We start from the raw sequence: 25,322 nt of genomic DNA on the forward strand, positions 1-25,322 counted from the left end.
AGAAGTGGATTTTGTACAAGCTTATCTTGTATGAGGCTATTCTAAACTACTGTACTAGGTGATTCTACCCATCTATTCATGCTACTCCCAGCTGAGCCACCCTGTTAGTCTCATTCTTGTTAGTTTCATTCTCCCTCTCAATTCCCTGTGTATTTAATCTCTCTCGCACATGCCCATCAAATCCCCATTTTGATTCATGTTGAAATTAACCTACATTAAGTAGTCATTTTTAGATGCCAATTAACCTTCCAGCATGTCTTTGGGATGTAGAAGGAAATTGGAGCACTGGTAAAACCCATGCGGTCACAGCAAGAGCGTGCAAACTCCACACCAAACTTGGGTCATTAGAGCTGTGTGGCAGCAGCACTAACTGCTGCATTACCTCACAGAGCCAAAGGGGAAGCAGTTGCAGGCAGACTGGATGGGACACTTCCTGCGGGATTTTCATGTCCCACTGATCTAGAATGTTAAATTGATATGAACAGCAGAGGTCCCAGAAAAGGATTGCAGAACAGATCCTTGACTATATTCTCAGTGCAGTTAATTTACTTGCTGTTAATTCTACAAGTTTAAGCTTCTTCAAAAACCTCTTGAAATATTTTCAATGCTTTTTAAAAATATTTAGGCTCATGAGATGGCCTTTATCCATTAGTTTGCTAAGCTCTAAAGAACTTCATGTTAGTGATGATTAGCAGATGTGACCTATTTCTAGATGTGCTGATTGCACTTTGCACTTTACAGTCTTTTGCTCTGTGGCTGAACACTGAATTATTTGATCCACAAGTATTTTCCCATCATTGATATTTAGATAACATATTTTACTCTCTTCCAAATTGTGATGACATTTCTGCATTCTGATTGCAAAATGCATTTTTATGAATTCTTTGAAAGCAAAATACTTCTGGTTAATATTTTAACATTGTGATTCAAATCTTATCTAACTGAACATCACAGATAATTTCTTTCTTTATATATCTTATCTTGCATTAAAGTTCTGAGTCAGCTGAAATTTGACCACAGTTATCTAAAAATATTTATTTGACAATAGCTTCCAGCATTTTCATCTTCGTTCTGTTGTGTACCAACAGTTATGGGTGTAAGTGGTTGATTATAATCAAATGTGTTAATTATTTCAAACATCTCTCTGAGGTTGAAGAGGGCTGCCTCCTTAAACTCCAGTTATGCTCAGGTTTCCATACAAATTCAGCAGATAAGCCCAAGTATTGATCAAGATCAAGTAATTCATAGCATAAGTAGCAACAATGAAAAAAAATTATTAAAATTTCTCTTAAGGTGAGTAGTTAGCAACAAAAAGTCTCATTCGTTCAGGTGATGAATTGCTGGAATTTTTTTAAAAAGCTCCTGTTCAATGGATGAGTATTTGAATTGTTGCTGGTCTTTTACTCTTCAGTATCACGAGACCTTTGCAGTTTCAGAATGGAAATAAGTTGATTCTGTGTTTTTTTTAAAACTGGTGTGAGGCTAATAGTAGGTGCGGTTGGGAAGGAGCTGGTGAAATTTGACACCTCTTTCAGTTTTTAGATAAAATGTTACTCTGTTCTTCCCAGACTTCAAGTTAATCTGGCCTATATCATTAGGATTTTTTAGATGGTAGGAACAGAGATTAAGTTGTGTACTGTACTCCTGTAGGCAGGTACTAGAATTTTATTTATTCTTTTAAATGTTAATGACTCGATTCATGGTGCTTGTGCTTTAAATTTATGGATGAAAAATCTTAAAACAATTAAAATTAAATTGAATATTACTTTCTGAAATGTAACCATTTTATAGTTATTTTGTTTACTGTTGTGCATTTTGGGAGAAATTAAATATGAACTTGCAGTATTTTACTTAATTTTTGACGTGTGAAAGGAAATGTCGCATTAAATCCCTAGTACTTTCCCGGGTACTGTGGATGAATGTTCTGTATGTAAAATATTTGACCTGCAATTTTTTTTTGATATCTTTTCACCTGTCAGGGATTGTTAGGATAGAATTAAATAAACTTCGATGCAAGGACTTTTGTACCAATGTAGAAGGACTAATGTAGAATTGGAGTAGTTTCAAAAAAAATGTTTCACTTTAGCTGTTTTTGAACGTAGATATTTAATAGCTTATACTCATTAACTTTGAAACAAAGAATGGAACTGTGCTACCCAAAACAAAGGTATTTGAGAAAAACTAATGCATGTGGAAGTAATTACATTTCTGGGAAAATGTTAAAAATTGTACATCTGTCCAGTTCAAGATATTGAAAGAAATTGTGACTTAGCAAATGAAAGACATCTAAAGTTCTTTTCTTTTTCAATCTTTTTATTAGTTTTCAAATTAATACAGATTAATATATAACATCAACATCAAAGAAAAAAATTCAAAAAAAAACAAACAGAAAAATAAATGGGACTAAAATTTCTCAGTAGAAACAGCAATATTATGTCGTCAACTCCATTCCTCTAAGTTGAAAGGTTATTACAAGGGGATGTATATCATGCGAAAATATTGAATAAATGGACTTCAAACTTCCTCAAATTTAAGCGAAGGATCAACAGTATCACTCCTAATTTTTTCCAAGTTTAAACATGATATAGTTTGAGAGAACCATTGAAAAGTAGTAGGGGGTATTGGATCCTTCCATTTAAGCAAAATGGATCGTTTGGCCGTTAATGTAACAAAGGCAATCATACGGTTAGCGGAGGCAGATAGATGGCCAGACTCTATCCTTCATAATCCAAAAATTGCAGTGATAGGATGAGGTTGTAAATCAATCTTCAATACATTTGAAATAATGTTAAAAATGTCTTTCCAATATTTTTCCAAAAGAGGACAGGACCAAAACATATGTATCTAAGAAGCCACATTCGATTTACATCTGTCACATATAGGATTTATATGTTGATAAAAACGAGCTAGCTTATCTTTTGACATATGGGTCCTATGAACTATCTTAAACTGTATCAAAGAGTGTCTGGCACACATTGAAGATGTACTAACTAAATGAAGAATTTTCTTCCAAGTCTCTGTAGGTAAAGGTGTCTGGAGTTTGCTTTCCCATTCATTCTTAATTTTGTCCAGTGGTTCTGGATGAATTTTCATAATTAGATCATAGATTATTGCTATCAAGGCCTTCTGACAAGGATTAAAACCGAAATTTTTTTCCGTAATTTCAGTTTTGTAAGGCGTCGGAAAAGAGGGTATGGTAGCTTTTAAAAAATTTCTAATCTGCAAGTGTCGAAAAAAGTGTGATCTAGGCAAATTGTATTTGTTAGACAATAGTTCAAAGGATGAAAAACAGTTATCAATGAATGAATCATGAAAACATACTATTACCTTCCTTTTCCATATGGAAAAAGCTGAGTCAACTCTGGATGGATGAAAGAAAAAATTAGATTGAATGGGACTTGATAGATTAAATTTATTCAATCCAAAAAATTTACGAAATTGAAACCATATTCGTATTGTATGTTTAACAATTGGGTTAATCATATGTTTACTTAATTTGGTAAGTGCAAAAGGGAGTGGAGCTCCTAAAATAGAAACTAATGAAAATTCAAGTACTGATTGGGACTCAAGGTGTACCCATTTGGGGCGTTGAATTACATCTGAATCTTGTATCCAAAAAATTAAATATCTAATATTGATTGCCCAATAATATAATCTAAAGTTAGGCAAGGCCATACCACCATCCTTTTTTAGTTTTTGTAAATATTTCTTACTTAACCTTGGGTTTTTATTCTGCCAAATATATGAAAGAATTTTAGAATCAATAGTGTCAAAAAAAGATTTCAGAACAAAAGTTGGAATCACTTGAAATAAATATAAAAATTTTGGTAAAATATTCATCTTAACCGCATTAATTCGGCCTACCAATGATAGAGACAGTGGGGACCATTTGGTAAATAGTTGTTTAACATGGTCAATTAAAGGTAGTAGATTAGCTTTAAATAAGTCCTTATGTCTCTTGGTAATTTTAACACCTAAATACATAAAATAGTCAGTTCCCAATCTAAAAGGTAATTGGCTATAAATTGGGGTTTGCATATTTAATGGAAAAAGTTCTCTGTTATTAAGATTTAATCCATAGCCAGAAAAAACACTAAGCTGATCTAATAGTGATAGTACTGCGGGGATAGATTCCTCCGGATTAGAAATATAAAGTAACAGGTCATCTGTGTAAAGAGATATCTTATGAATCTTCTGTCCACGAGTAATGCCACATATATTTGAAGAATCCCGAAGTGCAATAGCCAAGGGTTCCAAAGCAGTATCAAATAATAAAGGGCTTAATGGGTAGCCTTGTCTAGTACCTCGAAAAAGCCTAAACAAAGGAGATCTTTGATTATTAGTAAGTATTGAAGCCATAGGTGCATAATAAACCATTTTAATCACAGATATAAATTTAGGGTTAAAATTAAATTTTTGAAGTGTACTGAATAGATATTCCCATTCGACTCTGCCAAACGCCTTTTCAGCATCTAGTGAAACAACACATTCTGGAATTTGGGATGAAGGGGTATATATAATATTCATTAATCTCCTAATATTACAATGTAGATAGCGATTCTGAATAAATCCTGTCTGGTTTTCAGAGATAATTTGTGGAAGAACCTTTTCCAATCTAAATGCCAATATTTTGGAATCTACATTTAATAAAGAAATAGGTCTATAAGATGCACAATCAGTGGAATCTTTATCTTTTTTAAGAATTAAAAAAATAGTTGCTTCATAGAAAGATTGTGGCAGTTTGCCCACTGATAGGGCATCTTTAAAAATTTTGGCTAACCAGGGAACAAGAATATCAGAAAAGAATTTTAAAAATTCAGCTGTATATCTGTCATGGCTGGGTGCTTTACCCAAATTCATTGAAAATATTACTTTCTTTATTTCTTCCTCCGAAATGGGAGCATCTAATGTAGAGCATTCATTTAAAGATAATTGGGGAGTCTTCAAATCTCTTAAAAACTCATGTATTAATGTAGGATCCTCAGGGGATTCTGATTGGTATAAAGAAGAATAAAATTCTCGAAAGGATTTGTTAATTTGAACTTGATCTATCATGTAGGTACCATCTGGTTTACGAATTTTATTAATCTGACGTTTAGATATAGTAGCTTTCAACTGGTTGGCCAATAATTTACCAATTTGTCACCATGTATATAAAATTGACTTTTGTTTTTAAGTAGTAGATTTTCAATTGAAGATGTTAATAATAAACTATGTTGTAGTTGGAGTTCTGTTCTCTTTTTAAAAAGCTCCAGATTAGGAGTAACAGAATATGTTTTATCGATTTCTTTAATCTTGTCAGCTAATACACGTATTTCGTTATTAGTTCGTTTTTCTCAATCCAGCAGAATATGAAATAATTTGACCACGGATGTATGCTTAAAACGTATCCCATATTATCCCACTGGAGATTTCTTCAGCAAAATTAGTTAAAAAGAAAAATGAAATCTGTTCTTTAATAAATTGGATGAAATCTAAGTCTTGTAATAGCGAAGGGTTAAATCGCCATTGTCTGACATCAAAGGATACATCTGGTAATTTAATTGATAATCTCAATGGTGCATGATCAGAAATGGCAATTGCATCGTATTTGCAGTCCATAGTAAGTGGAGCTAGTCTAGCATCAATAAAAAAATAATCAGTCCTCGAGTAATTATGGTAGACATGAGAAAAGAATGAAAATTCTTTATCAAATGGGTGTAGAAATCTCCAAACATCTAAAATTCCGGATTCAACTAAAAAGGAATTAATAAAGACAGCGGATTTGTTTGGAAGTGTAGGATTTGACACAGATCTATCCATCGAAGGGTTTAAACAGCAGTTAAAATCTCCATCCATAATCACAGTGTATTCATTTAAATTAGGAAATAATGCAAACAAATGTTTAATAAATTCAGAATTATCTACATTGGATGCATAAACATTAAACATAACAACTTTTTTATTATGAAGTAGACCAGTAATTAATAAAAATCTACCATTTGGGTCTGATATTGTCTCATGATGGACAAACGAAATTGAGGAGTCTATAAGAATAGAAACTCCTTTCGCCTTTGCTTGTGAATTTGAATGGAACTGTTGACCCCTCCAAAATCTAAGACATTGATTATCTTTCTTCCTGATGTGAGTCTCCTGAACAAAAATGATCTGAGCATTTAATCTATGAAAAACTTTAAAGATCTTCTTGTGCTTAAGCAAATTGTTTAAGCCGTTAACATTCCATGAAATAAAATTAATAGTCTTATCCATTTTAACAGATTAAAAAACATATGGTATGTAAAGGGTTAATCTTGGTATATACGGAACTTACCGACAGGAAGAAGTAAAACAGTTCAAAGAGGAAGCGGATATGATCACAATTTAGAAAAATCTGTAGTTTAGCCCAGAAAAAAAAACCTAAAAACAGCCCCACCCCCCTCCCCCAACAGCCCAAAAACTGGCCAATAGACAGCCAGAAAGCTACCCTCTAATTGAATTAACCCCAGTTCTATTGGTGGCGGTAGTCCAAATTAACAAATATATAAACCACTCATGTTTAGACTAAGAATGAACAAGATAACCCAAACAGAGATATCAAAGTAACAACAAAGTTGTGGAATTAAGCAGAGCCAAAGGGCGTTAACAGTCAACATTTAAAGAATACAGTTTAATAATTACTTCAAAAAGAAAGCAAATGATCAGTCATTTTGTTAAATTCATAATTATTATAAAAACAAAACATTAAAAATATTAAAAGAAGAAAAAAGAAAAGTTTAAATCTAAAAATTAATTAGATAATAAAGCGAGTAAGTAGTAAATCAAAAGAAAAACACTATCTCTTCCGCATTTCTTAGCTTTTAAAATTAAAAGCTAGTTCAAAAGAAATTGCTCGGCTTCTTGGACAGATTTAAACCATTTACGAGATTTATCAGGCAGTGTAGTTCTCAGCCTTGCTGGGAATAATAATGCAGGATGATAATTGCTTTGATAGAGACGAGTCATAATAGGTTTGTAGGTCAGCCTTTCTTTCATAACTTCTCGGGTGTAATCTTCAACTATTCAAAACTTCCATTGTTTAAAATGAATTATTCCACGTTGACGAGCGGTACGAATCAAGAGTTCCTTGACGCTGACAAAATGAAATCTCAAAATTACTGGCCGAGGTTTTTGATCCGGAGCAGGTTTGAATCTTAAAGCTCTGTGAACTCTGTCCAGAATGGGGTCAGCAGGGAACATATTGGAACTGAACACATCGACCAAAAGTTTAGAAAAGAATTCTGTAGGGTTACCAGTCTAGGTGTTTTCTGGAAAAATTGATGATTCTTAAATATTTCCTCCTGCTGCGTCCTTCCAGGTTAATGATCCTCTGTTGTTGCTTTTCCAGGTTTTGCTTGGTGGTAATTAAAGCTTTTTCAAGTGAATGAAGTTTGGCATCTCTCTCTTTACCAGCTTGGTCGAGTTCAGCAATTAGTTGCATTTGTTTGGCATTCTCCTGGATAAGAGTATTTTGTTTCTGTGTGGCAAAGCTCCAGTCAAACTTTCTATTCAGATTAGAAATAGTTCGGCAAAGCTCCAGTCAAACTTTCTATTCAGATTAGAAATAGCTTCCAAAGTAGGTTGGTCTCCATTACCTTTACCATTAGCTGACGCTTTAGATCTGGTATTCATTTTAGCAGTTAAATGTCAAAATTAAACTTGTGCCAGTATTGTAAAAGACTTATTAAAGAGTGGTAAATAATAGATTGAAAAGTGCTTGGACCAAAGGCAAGTTATGACTTAGTCCATCGAGCGCCACCAACAGACTCTTGACATCTAAAGTTCTATGCATATGTAGAAAATAAAAAAGTTCTGTTTTGGGGCAGAACTTCTAAAGTAAAGCTCATAGAAATTAAATTTTCCATAGATGGTCTCCATGATATAAGCATTGGGAAAGCAAATAGACATTACTTTTAAAAGACTTACAGTTTGTTAACTCATATTTTTGGAAGTAGGCAACGGTTTTTATTTGTATGGGTCTCTGCGAAAATTTATCTGTTTGTATTTGCGCTTGTATTTTTTCCCGCAATATGTCTGCCATGTGTAATTCAACTTGTTGAGGCACAGCAACATGGAAACAATCTGTTCATATGCTGCTATCTTCCCGCGTGATATATCCAAATGAGATGTTTACTACTGAGTTAACTACTGACAATGAAAAATGAAACACAGCTGATTTTAAAATGTTATTTTATTCAGTCAGAATCAGTAGTTGAGTGCTTTTAAGAAAGTAGACAGTTACAGGGATGAAATTGCTAATAATGGAGAGGGAATGCTCAGCAAACCTGCATGTTTCTTTATTTGTGTATAGAGTAGGTTCATTCTGTTCTTTGGCTGTGATGACTTGCTTTCTGCTTGATAGCGCTGCAACTGACTCAGACTTTGAAGTGTTGAAATTGCATGCGTCCACCGTAATGATGAAGGAGGCATATTAGATTAATTTCACAATTTTGGTGCTGAAAAATTTGTGAATGGCCTGAAGCCTAACAAGCAGCATAATTAAATGATTTATTATCATTAGATAACGAAGTGAAGGTCGTGGCATTTATTATCATGGGAAGATTAGCTTCAGTAACATGAATAATTTAGTAGAAACGTTCTGAGTGCCTGTGTGTGTGAGGTCACAGGACAGCAGGTTGGTGATTGGTGGGTATTTTTCTTTCATCTTCTCCCTGTCTATTATCGGTCAAGTGTTTCAAATCAGTGCATATCAGTGTGAGGAAATTCTGCACTTTTAAAATAGTGAAATTTAATACAAACAAATTAAACCAATAAGTACACTAAGTAATTAGAACAGCTGGCTGGGCCACCGATATTTTATGGTTGCAACATGTGGGAACTGGTGGACCCATTGTGGTAAATAGCAACTATATCTGCAAAAAGTGTTGGCTGCAAGAGGAACTTTGACTCAAGGTTGATGAGCTGAAGTCCAAGATCCAAACATTATGATGCATCATGGAGAAGGAGAATTATCTGCACACAGTATTCCAGGAGGCAGTCACACCCCTTAGGTTAACTATCTCTAAATTGGTAAATGGTCAGGGACAGAATGGTGTGGCTGCAGAAGAGGTGGGTACAGTGATCCAGAGGATCATTCCAAAGGCGTCTCAGCTCTTACACTTGTCCAACAGATACAAGGTTGTTGCTCCCTGTGTGGACAATGGTGGGGGCTGCAGGGAGGGTGTGCAAACTGTTTGTGGCATTATGGCACAGAGCCGTTGAAGTGGAGCAAGAAAAGAGAAAGGTAGTCGTCACAGGGGAATAGCATAGTTAGAGGTACAGACACTGTTCTTTACTAAAGAGTCATGAAGGCTGTGTTGCCTGCCTCATGCTAGGATTAAGAACATCTTTTCTGGGCTGGAGAAGAACGTCGGCCCACAGTGTTTATGCTGACCATCATGCCTATCTTTATTATTCCCATATCCCTCTAGGCCCTGGTCATTCAAGTTCCTATCAAGATGCCTCTTAAATGTTGTTACTGATACCAACTACTCTTTGTGTGAAAAATTTACCCCTCAGATTCCCTTTAAACCTCCTCCCTCTCACCTTGATTTATGGTGTTATTGAGGCCACACCTGGAATACTGTGCACAGTGTTAGTTCCCTTAGAGGCAGTCTAAAGAAAATTCACCAGGCTAATTCCTGGGATGAGGGGGTCGTCTTATCACAAGAGTTTCAATGGCTTGAGTCTGTATTCCTTGGAGTTGAGAAGAGTGACTGCTGACCTTATTCAAACATGTAAGATCCTAAGGGGCCTTGATAGGGTATATGTTAAGACTTGGCTGTCACAAGGGTAGGAGTGGCTGCTTGAAGTTCCGGGGTTTAGATGTTTCAAAAGGGATAGGGAAGGGGGTAGAAAGGATGGGATTGCTAATCAGAGATAACATCACAGCTGTAGGAAGGGAACACATCACTGAGGGATCGTTTATTGAGTCAGGGAGGGTGGAAGTCCGAAACAGGAAGGGAGTGATCATTCTATTGGGAGTATTCTGTAGGACCCAAATAGCCATCCGGATGCTGAGGAGCAGATAAGTAGGCAGATTTTTGAAAGGTCCAAAAATAACAGAGTTGTTGTCTGGGTGACTTCATCTTCCCTAATATTGATTGGCACCTCCTTAGTGCAAAAGGTTTACATGGGGCAGAATTTGTTAGGTGTGTCCAGGAAGGGTTCCTGACACAGTATGTAGACAGGCCGACTCGAGGAGAAGCCATGCTGGATCTGGTATTAGGCAATGAACCTGGTCCGATGAAAGACCTCTCGGTAGGCGAGCAATTTGGGGATAGTGACCACAACTCCCTGACCTTTAGCATAGCCATGGACAAAGATAGGAGTAGACGTTATGGGAAAGTACTTAATTGGGGGAGGCCAAATTACAATGGTATTAGGCAGGAACTAGGGAGTGTAAACTGGGAACAGATGTTTTCTGGTAAATGCACTGCAGAAATGTGGAGGTTTAGGGATCACTTGCATGGGTTCTAGATAGGTTTGTCTCGTTGAGACAAGGAAAGGATGGTAGGGTGAAGGAACCATGGTTAACAAGAGAGGTGAAAGGTTTAGTTAAGAGGAAGAAGGAAGCATATTTAAGGTTTAGGAAGCAAAAATCAGATAGGGCTCTTGAGAGTTATAAGATAACCAGGAAGGAGCTTAAGAAGGGATTTAGGAGAGCTAGAAGGGGACATGAGAAGACCTTGGCAAGTAGGGTTAACCCTAAGGCGTTCTACATGTATGTGAGGAACAAGAGGATGGCTAGGGTGAAGGTAGGACCGCTCAGGGATAAGGGGGGAAAACTGTGTCTGGAGGCAAAGGAGTCAGGGAGGTGCTAAATGAATATTTTGCTTCAATGTTCACAGTGGAGAGGGACTTAGACGAATGTGAGGTTAGCGTAGAACAGGCAAAAGTGTTGGAGCATGTCGAGTTTAAGAAAGAAGCAGTGTTGGAGCTACCAAAAAGCATTAGGATAGATAAGTCCCTGGGGTCAGATGGAAGTGAAGGAAGAGATTGCTGGAGCATTAATGATTATCTTTGAGTCCTCCCTGGCCACAGGAGTGGTATTGGAGGATGGCAAACGTTGTTCCATTGTTCAAGAAAGGTGAAAGGGGTAATCCTGGGAATTATAGACTAGTGAGTCTTATGTCAGTGGTGGGTAAACTATTAGAGAGTATTCTTAGGGGAAAGGATTTATGAGCAATTGGAGAAGCATAGTCTTATTAGGGATCATCAACATGGCTTTGTGAAGGGCAGGTCATGCCTCAGGAGCTTAATGGAGTTTTTTGAGGAAGTGACAAGACAAATTGAAGGTAGCACGGCGGATGTGGCATATATGGATTTTAGCAAGGCATTTGACAAGGTTCCCCATGGTAGGCTCATTCAGAAAGTCATGAGGTATGGGATCCATGGAATATTGGCTGTGTGGATTCGAAATTGCTTTGCCAACAGAAGGCAGAGGGTGGTTGTAGAAGGGGAGAATTTGACCTGGAGGTCGGTGACAAGTGTTGTTCCGCAGGGATCTATCTGGGACCCCTGCTCTTTGTGATTTTTATAAATGATTTGTATGAGGAAGTGGAAGGATGGGTTGGTAGGTTTGCAGAGGAGATTTACAAGGATGCTACCTGAGTTGGAGAGCATGTCTTATGAGGAGAGGTTGAGCAAGTTAGGGCTTTTCTCTTTGGAGTGATGGAGGATGAGAGAAGACTTGATGGAGGTATATAAGATTATGAGAGGCATAGACAGAGTGGACAGCTAGCATCTTTTCCCCAGGGTGGCAATGGCCAATACTAGAGGTCACCTGTTTGAGGTGCATGGAGGAAAGTTCAGGGGAGATGTCATAGGTAGGTTTTTTACACAGAGATTGGTGGGTGCCTGGAATGCACTGCCGGGGGGTTGGTAGGGGCTGATACAATACGGTCATTTAAGAGACTATTAGGTAGGCACATGGATGAAAGAAAAATAGAGAGTTATAGGAGGTGAAGTAGTGAGGGGGGTTGATTGAATATGGATAAGGTTTATATTGGTCGGCCCAACTTCGTGGCCCAAAGGGCCTGTACTGTGCTGTACTGTTGTATGTTCTCACCAGAGGGAGAGTCAGCAACAAGGGGACGTAGCTACAAAATACAGAGCTGATCAATTAAAACTAGAGGTGCAAAGAAATTCCTTCCTTAGGGGGTAGTGAATCTCTGGAACTCTGCATCTGAGGGTCATTGAGGTCAAAGTATTAGATATATTTAAGGTGGAGATGGATAAATATTTGAAAGTTCGAGTAATTGAGGACAAGTACTCAGGGAACTGACACAGAAGAGGAGTTGAGGCCAGTATAGATCAGTCATGGTCTTATTGAACGGTGGGGCAGGCTTAAGGGTTACTTCTGCTCCTAATTTCTTTTTTTGTGAAACAAAAAAGCATGCATTTCAATATTTGTGAATTCAAAAGAATTCTTCAAAACAGTTTTTGAAATCACAGCTTCACACATTGTTGCTGCTCAATGAATCAGTAGCATATATGGAAAATAATTATTGTGAGTAATGTAGCATCATATGATTTTCGGCCTTGCCTTGTAATATGTTCTGCATACAGAAACTAAATAGGACAATTAATTTGTATGTACCATTTATTTTGCACTAAGAGTTTTTTGAAAACCTTTTGTACCTTGCAAAATATCAAGAACTGATTTAAGTGCTTACATAATAAAATGTAAATGTTTCCAAAATCAACCATGTCAATAATTATTTTAATTTATACTCTACATGCAGCACCTTTAGCATAGACAATTACTTCAAGGGACTGGTGAGTGGGTGGTAACTTGAAAACTTAATAAATGGTAAGTTTTGAGGAGGGACTTAAAGGAAAGCATTAGTGGAGGAACAGAGTTGATTTGGTGAGGTTAGGGCTCAGACAGCAAAAAACACTGCCTCCACTGGTGGTAGCTGTGAGTACATATGATACCAGATTTGGAGGAACAAAGGATTCTCAACAGGTTGTAAGACTGGGGATGTTTACAGAAGTAGTGGAGAGGTGAGGCCACTGTAGACTTGTCGATGAATATTTTAAGAGACTTTGAGGGACTCTGGGTGTGTCAAACTTGACATAATTTAGGATATGAACAACAAAGTACTGGAAGGGGGAAGATGGAAGGTCAGTCAAGATATCTTGGAATAGCAAGTCTTGTGATAACAGAAGCATTGATTTCAACAGCAGATAGGCAAAGCTGGGGTGAAGACATGCACTGATACTGAGATCTTTCTGGAATTAAGGAATATTCTGCACGGTGGTCAAGTACATCTAATAACATACAGTCTCTATTAATTAACAGAAGTTTAATTTATTTATTGTTAGCCTGGTTGCAAATTTTGTGCATGTAAACTTTTGAGTTTTTTTTGCACTTATAATTAAATGTTAAGAAACTGGATCGTCTGTGTGTCGTTCTTTCAAAAGGTATCTGAGGTGAAATAGATTTCCTTATTTTTAAACCTGATTTATAAATTGTACTTGATGGTGTAATGCATTAGAGGTTTTCTGGATGAAGCTTCTCTGAAAATGAAATCAACATTATTAAATAACTGGCTAACAAAATAATAGGGATTCTATAACCTGAACAATGTTGGGATTGAACGAATTCGTTGTTCTGGTTACTCGGGACAAGATACTAGATACTTCAATGCAATATACATCTGCATTTGCCAACTGATTTCTTTAAAGTTGAGTTTTATTATATTTAAAGAGAGTTCCCATTAAATTGTTGATTTTTTTTATTGCAGATCCATAATCTAGTGATAAAAGTTGTAATAATATTTAAACCATTTACACCATGCATCATTTTACGTAATTGTGACCTATATTAATTTGCAGGAGAGCACATAGCTATTATGTGTAGACTATAATTTAATGCATTTGTTGCTAACTTTGTAGGTAAATTTAAAGTGCCCCAAAGGATATTCTGAACATAGTTATTATCTTGGAAATAGTCATCAGCTAGAATTGTTTGAAAAATATCATTGTTTTTCTGTTTTTTTCCAAGGTTGAATCCACACAAAGTATGATCAGAATTCTTGGTTTATCAGCTACACTTCCCAATTATCTTGATGTAGCAAATTTTCTCCATGTGAATCCATTTATTGGGCTTTTTTTCTTTGACGGACGATTTCGACCAGTGCCTCTAAGCCAGACTTTTATTGGCGTGAAAGCATCAAATAAGGTAAAGGGAATTTAAAATGTCCTGTAAAAATAAAATAAAATGTTCAAAATTTGTTTCTGACTGTTCACGTTTATGAATTTGGAAGTTATTTTATGGTTTCAAACAAGAAAATATTAAAAATGAGAGGAGTTGGGGAGATCAGATCTAAGATTGACATTTTTGAACCTTTCATGTGAAAAGAAAACTAAGGTATTGTAAAGCTGATAATGCAAATCTGAAAAAGGAGAGATTAGTTTGAAGTGAACAGCATGATCAAAAATGAGTTTTATGGTAGTTGTTAATGAAGGAATTTTTATCCAGATATTAGGAGAATTTGTAAATTATTACATTTGTTGATCTATGCAGAATTATTCCATGAATTGTTTATTATATTTTTGTAGAATTTTTAAGACGGATTAGCGCCTGACAGATTTCTAACTGTGGAAGGTTATTATTCTTTTCATTCCCAGAATGTGTTGCCATGTTTTCATGTCAATTCCTTTTAGCAAGAGCCAATTCAGTAATTGTTCAATTTAACTTAAAAAGATGTTGCGCCAGGTTTCAAGATCAGAACCTCTTGTCAGTGATCCTTTATGAGAGTTTGTGTTCAAGAAACATGTTGGTCACTAAATTGGTTAATTTCCGTCACTGTGGATAGAACAGTACAGCACAGCCAAAGGCACTTTGGCTTCGCACATCTCTTTTAAACGTATGCCCTCTTGCATTTAACATTTCCACCCTGGGAATAAGGCTCTGTCTACTTACCCTATCCATGCCTCTCATAATTTTAAATACTTCCATAAGATCCCCCCTCAGCCTCTGACACTCCAGCAAAAAAAAATCCAAGTTTGTCCTACCTCTCCTTATAGCTATTACACTTCAACCCAGACATCCTGAAAATATTCTTCTGCACCCTCTCCAAAACCTCCACATCCTTTCTATAGTGAAGTTGAGCAAGAAAGTCTGTTCATCACTAAGTTTATTTGGAGGATATATTCTCAATTCTCACTGAGGTTTGTCATGACATTCTTGATGAACAAAGACTGTTCTGGCACATAGTTTTTGAATTAATTAGAAAATGGTGTAACTAGAAGGAATCCACAACTACAATAGCATCTGGTGACTGAAGTGCAGCCAGTGCACAGAAAAGGGGTGAGAAACCAGGAGAGAAGCAGTAGGCAAGGACTCTTGTGACTGACCCCGCACTTATGCTTGTGCAGTCGAGCGTGCCTATCCTGGACAATGCTTATATCTGTACCCACTAAAGTTTGGGCATTAATACCCATGCAAAAAAGCCTCATCTTCAATCATCTTGGGCTCCCTTGCCACTGCTTCAGAATCTTTCCCTGTGAAGACCCTATAACAACTGATGTTTGAGAGATATTTCACACTAAAAGAAAACATGCACAGGCATTTTCCATTGCACAAAATGAAGTTTGGGATGTGGAATGTCAGAACAATCCCAATTCTTAATCCCAGTTCACAGCATTTGTTCCCTAGCCTTCCATAACTTGGCAATTCAAATGTTCATCTAGATACTTCTTAAATGTAATGAGAGTGCCCACTTCCACTACCACCTCATACAATGCATTCCAGATTCCAACCACTCTCTGTGTGAAAAAAAATTTTCATCTGATCCCCTTTAAACTTCCCCTTTACCCTATCCCCTGGTTTTCGACATATCCATTATGGGGGAAAGGTTTTGTCCCGTCTAAGTACCACAAAATTTTGTATACCTCAGCAAGGGGTATACAAAATTATGTGGTATTTAGACAGGACAAAACTTTTTGTCCCCTCGGCATCCTCTGCCCCAAGGAAAACAAACCTTACTTTCCTCTTAAAATTCAAATCTGGTTCCACCACCTTACAGTTTGTAGCTTGTTGCTTAATTTTGAGCAGCACCTTCTATCTTCCTTATTATGACATAGATAGAGGCATTTCCTGACTCCCAGCAGAGCAAACCCATGAGCTCCCATTCCCCCCATCCTTCTTCCCCTGTTTCCCTGCAGTTTATTCTCTCACACATGCTGATTCTTTCTCGCAAGCTGATCAACTCCTCTTTGATTATTTTGTCATGTTCAGTAATCAATTAACCTCCCTCTCTTTGAAATGTAGAACTCCAACTTGAAACTCATGCGATCACATGAGGATTGTTGCAAACTCCACACCTGGCACCTGATGTCAGGATTGAATCTGCAACCTCAAAATTATGCAGCCTTACATTTTTTGGAAACTGCATTTAATCCATGCCCTCTAGTCCAAACCATTCTGCCAATGGAAACAGCTCTCCCTTATTTATTTTATCAAAATTTGTGCATTATTTTGAGAAGCACTGTCAAATTGACCCTTAACCTCTTTTTATTCATGTTCATAGAATCATAGAACAGTACAGCACAATACAGGCCCTTCGGCCCACAATGTTGTGCCAACCCTTAAACCTCGTCTAAGACTATCTAACCCCCTTCCTCCCACATATCCCTCTATTTTAAATTTCTCCATGTGCTTACATATCTAGCAATCTCTTGGACTTGACCAACATACCTGCCTCCACCACCACCCCAGGCAGCGCATTCCATGCCCCAACCACTCTCTGGGTAAAAAACCTCCCTTTGATATCTCCCTTGAACTCACCACCCATTACTTTAAAGCCGTGCCCCCTTGTATTGAACATTGGTGCCCTGGGAAAGAGGTGCTGGCTGCCTACTCTATCTATTCCTCTTAATATTTTGTATCCCTCTATCATGTCTCCTCTCATCATCCTCCTCTCCAAAGAGTGAAGCCCTTGCTCCCTTAGTCTCTCCTCATAATGCATACTCTTTAAACCAGGCAGCATCCTGGTAAATCTCCTCTGCACCCTTTCCAATGCCTATAATGAGGCGACCAGAACTGGACTCACTACTCTAAGTGTTAAGCTTAATCACAAGATCACAAGATAAGGGAGCAGAAGCAGGCCATTCGGCCCATCGAGTCTGCTCCAAGGAAAAGGGAAAAAGAAATGGGGTGGGAAAAAAAGAAGGAAAAAAAAACTATTCTAATCCCATTTGCCAGCCTTATCCCCATATCCCTTGATACCCTGACTATTTAGATATCTGTCTATCTCCTCCTTGAATACCCCCACTGATCTGGCCTCCACTGCTGTGTGTGGCAAGGAGTTCCACAATTTCACCACCCTCTGGGTAAAGAAACTTCTCCTCATCTCTGTCTTGAAACTGTACCCTCTAATTCTAAGATTGTGCCCTCTGGTCCTGGACACGCCCACCAAGGGAAACAGCCTAGCCACATCTACTCTATCCTTACCTGTCAACATTTTAAATGTCGCTACGAGGTCCCCTCTCATCCTTCTGTACTCCAGTGAGTACAGTCCAAGAGCCGACAAACGCTCATCATACTTAAGCCCTTTCATTCCTGGAATCATTCTCGTAAATCTCCTCTGAACCCTCTCCAACGTCAGCACATCCTTCCTAAGATGTGGGGCCCAAAACTGCGCACAGTATTCCAAATGAGGCCTCACTAGCGCCCCGTAGAGCCTCATCAACACTTCCTTACTTTTATACACTATACCTCTCGAGATGAATGCCAACATAGCATTCGCTTTCTTAACCACCGATCCAACCTGGTGGTTAACTTTTAAGGTATCTTGTATGAGTACCCCCAAGTCCCTTTGTACTACCGCACTATCAATCTTCTCTCCTTCTAGATAATAATCTTGTTGGTACTCTAATTTATGCTGTATAGAATCATTTGACTCAGAAGAATACTTCTTTGGCTGATTTCTCAACTTATTTTGCAAGTCCAGGTCTCTCTCTCTCCCCAAATACTCTTCATAATTATTAATGAATTAATATTACATCTTATTCTTCCTGTTAAACTATATCCATTGCAATTTTGTCACGGAATCTATAACAATGAAAATATCTGTTATCGAGTTAAAAGATGGACAAATAGGTTATATCAAAAATTACATAATTCAGACAGCTTCAGTATGACTGTTGCCTCTGGATAGAGGGTAATTTGGCAAAATTGGTCCATTAATATTAACACAGGTGTCTCACTTGACAAGTAAAATTAAATTTCTATTCTAGTTGCAGTTGATCAACCCTCAATTAAATGCAGAGACAAAAAAATTCAGTTCCTTTGCAGTATATTCAGATGTAAAATGAATGACCTAAGGTGCCTGAAGCTTATGTTATGTTAAAGCTATGTTATTCCAAAGGACTAAACTATAACCTGATTAGATATTGCAGTCACTTAACTATCGTCCATTTATGTCATAGAAAGCTCTTGGGCTTAATTTCCCCTGCTTCATCTAAGCACAAATACATCCTGTTTAAATTTTATTTATAGAGCACAGTTACAGGCCCTTACGGCCCAGTGGGTCTGTGCTGCCCATTTAAACCCATGTTAACCTACCAGTATGTCTTTGGAATGTGGGAGGAAACCAGAGCACCCGGAGGAAACCCACACAGACACAGGGAGAATGTATGAACTCCTTACAGACAGCGACGGGAATTGAACCCCGATCGCTGGCGCTCTAAAAGCGTCATATAGACGAACATATGTTAGGGCTAAACACAAAAATTGTATTGTGCCCATTACATTGTTTCTGTCTGTTTCCCTGTCATCCCACCATAAAGGGAGATACAATAGAAAGTAGACTGTTATGATTTTCACAGTGTTTATATACGTGTGTGTGTGTCCCTTGAGTTAATGCTGCTGCTGTTTATGGAAGTTTCTCTCAACTGTAAAGTCCAGCAACTGGAAAAATCTGTGTGCTTGGCAGATATAATATGGTTTCCAAATATTTGAAAAATAAAGTATTGATATAGATTTAATTCTCAGATGAGTAACTTTTCACTGTATAGCCTTTTGCAATAGCGCCATAAGTAAACAAATCATTGGTACATTTTCAAGCCATTATTTCAATTTGTGCATGAGCTGTGGAGAATACTGGCAAATCTTCCTTTATTTCCATCTGTATCGCTATATGAAACTTTTATAGTTACAATCCATGGTTTGATTGTGTTTCAGAATATATTAGGTCAGGAAATCCAGTTTTTGACCATCCAACACAGCTTATTTTGCTACTGTTTGAAAGTGGGATAATTGGTCATTAATATGTTGAAGTGGATTTGTTTTGGTTTTAACAAATAGGACATATCAGTGAAATTTTCCATGTTGCTAGTGATATACCAGTGTTGTAGCTGCATTGAAATATCTTGGCTAGAGGTGCAGCTTGTTCTGGAACTCGATTCTTCAGTAATAGAGTTAGCATATGTACTGCTCTGGTGGTCTTTACTGTATCCAGTTCTACTGCTGTTTCTTGATATCATGTGGACTAAATCAAGTTAGCAAAAGTTATGTAACTTCAGAAGGAAGACTTGGCAGATCATCCACTTGGTGCTTCTGAATCAAAATGGTTTACAGAGCTCTGGTGTATTTGAGAATAGGGATGTTCATGTCGTCCTCTCCAGCAAAGAGTTGATGGGCATGTGAGACGGAATAGGTTACGAGGAAATAAAATTTGAATTGGACTAATGGGATTGCTTTAAGTAATGGTATAGATTTGATGGGCCTAATGGCCTTTTACCCTTTTTACAGCTTTTACCCTTCTATCCTTCTTCAGCTTTTCGATGTTGGTTATTTACAGTTCCCTTTCCCATTCAGGCTAAACAGACAAGCTATTTTAAACAGGGGAAAAAAATACTCTGCATTCTTCCATCTGGCAATTATGACAATTTGACAATTGACTTGTATGTTTCAGCTTGTTAAAACGAACATCATTTGCTTTTGGTTTACTGCGTCCTAACAGGGAGATGATTGACTTGTTTCTGATGTCTCTCACCATCCATGGCAGCTGGTGACTATTGGCTACCGCTGAAACAACAAAGAGCAGAGTTATCAGCACAATACCTGATCATGTTAATATTATCAACTCTCCTGAATGGACTGAATGGCCTATTATTGCTGCTCTTTTGCTTCTGTGCTGCACAATTGCTTTGTCAGGAACCAACAAGACTAGACAGATTTCCAGGTTCTGCACCTGTTACTAGACTTTAACCCTGCTCCTACTCCATGTAATTAACTCGCATCCTAATTTATGAGAAGCTGCATACATTATCCTTCAGGAGTATCAAGGATTGCCGAAAGTTTATCGGCTTCTGGTGACGTACGGCCAACTTTACTAGTACAGGCACTCCCCAGGTTATGACAGGGTTTTGTGGCTGAGAACGGTTCATAACATGAGCTGTTTCTAAGTCAGAAATGAACAACATTGTATTGGACAGGATCACAGAAACGGCTGTGATGGGAGAGCAAAAAGGTGTGGGAAGAACAGCCGCCATCCAGCCTCACTGATTCGGTGAGTGAGCCTGCTCCCAGCTCTGCTTGGCTCGACCCAGACCCCGATTGTTTTGGCTCGAGTGGGAGGGTGGGGATTGGGTGGTCGTGGGGAGAGAAGGCACGTGGAAATGCCTTATTCCGTTTACATCTGACAGAAGATGCCTGCAGCCCCGCAACTGCTGGCAAATCCATTCTGCCGGTCTCCCAAACAGTCGTTCGTGTGTACGTAAGTCAGGCGTTTTTTTTTACCTGGAGTGGACCTGTACATGGATCCACAGAAAACAAAGACTGAGTGTATGAGATGTACTTCTTACAGTGGAAAATAATTCTGCTCTGAGATCTCATCACTATTTAACATCAGTTAAGATCATCATTGGCATACTTGTACATGTCTGTGGAGCACAAAAATATAAAACAGCAGTTGCTGGAGATCTGTAAGTTAAAAAAAATATCCTGGAAATACTCAGCAAATTGGGCAGAACATATGAAGAGAGGAAGCTGAGTTCACATTTCAGGCCTTTCATAGGAGATATGGAAAAAATAGTCTCTGGAAGGAAGAAGGAGTAGTGAGAACAAATGAGAAACAAAGGACTGCAGATGCTGGAATATCTAGATGAAAAACATTATGATGCTGGAGGAACTCAGCAGGCCAGGCAGCAGCCAACAAAAGAAATGGTCAGTGATAGGGCAAGAGAGATTGAATGATGACAGAAGTGGAGTGGGAGCCATCTGAATGAGGGTGATAAAGGCTAATGAATAACAAAAAATATGCCTTATCTATGTAAATAGAAATTATCAGGAGAGACGAAAAAAATCAGAAGGCTGGAAATGTGAGATGCAAGGCTGGAAAAGCTATTTATCCAAATGTTTTGAATTCATTGAGTCCAGAAAGCTGTAACATGACTATACAGCGCAGTGAACAGTTCTGTGTTGCTTGCCATGCTGGACACAGAGAAGGAGTGTTCAGATGATACAGCAGACCCTCTTTGTAGCACAGATGTTAGCCTAGATCATTGCCCAAAGTTCTGGAAACAATCAACGTGTCTGACTGAGGTGAGAATGTAACAATATTGAACTTCATGAGACAATCTTTATCTGATTTATTGGGCGAGATACCCAAGGACTTGACGGGAAAGCTAGGTACACACCATATTGAATATTATCCTCTTTTGACTATTGGAGAGTAAAATCATGCAGGATGTAAAACCTTAACCTATTGTAAGTGTGACAGGTTTAAGTTAAGTTAAAATTCATTCATTAGTGTTTGCAGAAGTTGTTTAATGTTCAATGTAATACTGCGATCTTTACATCTATATGTCAACAATGGAGACTGGAGGGAAGGAGGGAGATACAGTATTAGGAGAAATGTTCTTGGTTGAAGCAGTAGTTTTTAAGGAAGGTCTTAGAGTGAAATACAGATTGAAAGATAGCAAAGAAATTCTTGAAAATGTGGCACAGACAGATGAAGACATGGGTGTCAATAATGGGTTGAAAGGAAGATTAAACTTGGGGAAGTTGTTTTTATTTAAGGCTGATATCCAGCAACTCACCTGGCAACATGAAGAGAGTGAATGGTTTGAGAGAAGTGACAGCAAAATAGAACTGGCTGCCACCAACACACATGAGAAACATCCTGTGCTCTTGCCAACTTATTGTAGATGGGGAAAAAGAGGAAATGGAGCCAAGGCAGATTTGAAAGTAATGTGGCCACATGAGAAGGGAAGCCATTACCAACCTTACTGTGACTACAATAGGATAGATGATGGTAGAACCAAGTGAAGGCATTCTAACTAGGAAGAAAGACATTGGAAAAGAACATTGTCAAAGGTTGTAGATGAGCAGAAAATGGTGGCATTGATTTAAGGATGTTTCAGTACCACGGTAAAGCTATTAATCTGAGTTGGGAGATCGAAACATAGAGTTACTGAAAGGATGGGTACATATAAGGGAGAATCAGTTCATTCCAGAACTCTGAAGTTTATAGAAAGGTTGGAGATAGGGAAGAACTTTGCAAGGATAGAGGCACTGAGGAAGGTAAATGCAATGACTGGGTCTTTTAAAAGAGAGGGAGACAGAATTGCAGGCAAAGGATCCATTGATAATGTCAGCAAACATGATAGTCAGGAAGGAAAGTTGGTCGGCAATTTTGTACAAAATAGGGCCAGAGCAGGAGGTGGATTTCATGGACATGATCAGCTTGGGGAGAGTGTGAGAAAACAGGGGGGATGCCAGAGAAATGCATGGGGCTAATGCTCAGGGAGAAGGTATCTGGAGGGAAGTTTAGCTTGGTCAGTAAGGCAGAAGCAGATGAAAGGATAATTTCAATCTTCATGGTAAAGAAATTTATGGGCTTCTCATATATTGGAGGTGAGAGTAGATAGGGATAGGGATTATGATATTTTGTAGTGTATAGTCCTGCAAATGTATACTCCTTTCTACTCTAGCACAGAGCTAATCTTATTTCTTCTTTCAACCCAAAAACAAAAAAAATTACGGTATCCATTTACTGGATCTGAGAAAGAGACTAAAGAAAGATTTGCATTTTAAAGTCCCTTTCATAACATCCCAAAGCACTTTAGACCAATAAAGTATTTTTTGATTGGCGTCACTCATTTCATGTAGGAAGTGGAATTTCTAATTGCCTGGAAGCCAGCAGCCTTGTTTCATAGCATATAGTGTGTGAATGGAAAATTTGTTTTGTACAGAACAGTATACTTTTAATATTTTACAAAGGGATACAAATCCATACCTAATTTGCTCTTGGTCTGTAAAACTGCTTGCCTGTTATACTCTTCTTCAGATCAAATCCATGATATGCCAGCCCCCTGGCTGATGGATGCCATTCTGGTGACTGTGAGAATTATTATTCGTTTGCCAGTGTTGTCTCTCACATTGGAAACACACAGGAAACATATAACACTTTTTTTTTGAAACCACAATTTATTTTCTTGATTTATAGATGCAACAGCTGCATGATATGGAAGAAGTATGTTATGAGAAGGTTCTGGCAAAACTGAAGGAAGGGCACCAGGTAAACATTTTTTCTTGTAATTTTTCTTTGTGTTCGTGTGTTTAAGATGACAAAAGTCCTCTTAGAGTATAAAATCAATACCATTCATCATTTTATAAGTATTGGATCATTTCTGAATCTCTTTCAGAATTTGTTAGAAAATGTAACAATATTTACATGTCTATAAAATGATATATTGATATTACAACAAAATTTATGCATTGCTAAAGCAGAGAGCAAAACAAATCTTCATTAATGTAAAAAAGGACCACTGCATTCTCTTTCGACCAATATTTTTGTGCACACATTTACAATGTGGTAAATATAATTAAAGGTGCGGAAAGTTAAAAGATCAATGAAAGTTAAAAGATCAATGATATTAAACCTAAATTTGTTCTAATTGACCTGTAATGAATTAACCTTTGTATGTAATATGGAGATGAAAATAAGTGCTTAAGGTAGTTTGGAGGTTCCATCTGCTTCAAGTGTTTCATTTTTTTCTGAGAAGGTAGATCATTCCCATTTATGCTATAGATATCTGCTTTATGCTCAGAGGCTCATTTCTGGTGAGAACTCTGATTACAGACCAGAAATTGTGTAAAGAATAATGTAGAAACAAAAATCATCATTGATTCTTCTGTGAACGGTGACAAAAGTTTACTTTTTTAAGCACTTCAATTACACTACAGTATTAAAAACATATGTCAGGAAACAATTTGCTGATACACAATTCACCATGTTAAAAATGAATGATAAATTATCAGTAGGGATGATTCTTCCTCTAGCACTCACTGGTTGTTAACAACTGATTCCATTTTTGAAGTTTTTATGTACTTCAGAACTGTTGTCTCTAACTTCATTTTCATAGCAGTAAAAAATACAATGCTAGTTAAAAGTGAGTTTAGTCTGGTGTAGAGCACAATTGTAACTTTCTTATTGACACATGAGAAATTTGACCCCTGACTTTTAATCAGGATTTTAATTAATGCCAGATTTGTGCTTCTGGTGCGACACTCATCCCAACTGTGCAAAGCTAGTTTTTAGCCTTGCAGTGTGATTTGCAACCTTTCTCATCTAAAATGGTCACCAACTTTTACTAATACTGTTATGGACTCAGTGAAAGTCCCTTTAAGATAGAGAGTGTGTGTGTATGTGTGTGTGGGGCGTGCTTACGTCAATAGAAGATAAAGGACGTAATGACGTTGTTGAAGAAGTCAGAAGAAGAAGAAAGAGAGAGAGAGAAGGGAGAGAGACACCAGCCTGCTTCTTTTCTCTATCGATGGATGAGAAACAATAACTGTGTTTGCCACTGAAATCCATGTATGGAAGTTGGAAGTAATCCGGTGGAGTTCACTTTGTTGCTAACCTGTAGAAGGAAACAGGTATTTGTGTGTGGACGACCACGGTTCGGATGCTTTTCGGGGTGAGGAAGTCACTACCGAGTAAACACTGAAGTGTCGTTTGGGTTCCATCGTGGAACATTTGGATTTCGTATGTACTCTCTCTATGTTTTTCTACATCTACATCTTATCTTCAGACAACGGTGGTTGTTGAAGAAGCCCTTGCTCATGTTTCACCTTATGGCTTGTGGAACTGAACTTTAAGAACCATTCAGGAACTGGGAGTTTTGGACTTTGTCACACCCACACACGAAGAGTTTAGTTTTGGGGTTAACGTTCGAGGTTTAACATTCTTGAATTCTAACATACTAACATTTTTTTTAACTTTTATTTTACGTATTATCATAAGTAGTGATTAATAAAATAGTTTTTAACACTGAATCATGCTCAG

The 25,322-nt window shown here is 37.6% G+C and overlaps 1 protein-coding gene across 1 annotated transcript in view; it reads left to right on the forward strand.

The window, feature by feature from the left end:
- Positions 1-25,322, forward strand: part of ascc3 (activating signal cointegrator 1 complex subunit 3) — a 343,029-nt gene that overhangs the window by 76,067 nt on the left and 241,640 nt on the right. Inside the window, 2 exon segments of the mRNA XM_052024551.1 lie at positions 14,027-14,203; positions 23,481-23,552. Of these exon segments, the coding sequence (XP_051880511.1) occupies positions 14,027-14,203; positions 23,481-23,552 (249 nt within the window).

The sequence above is a fragment of the Pristis pectinata genome, chromosome 10 (assembly GCF_009764475.1).
Source record: "Pristis pectinata isolate sPriPec2 chromosome 10, sPriPec2.1.pri, whole genome shotgun sequence".
Taxonomy (NCBI): Eukaryota; Metazoa; Chordata; class Chondrichthyes; order Rhinopristiformes; family Pristidae; genus Pristis; species Pristis pectinata.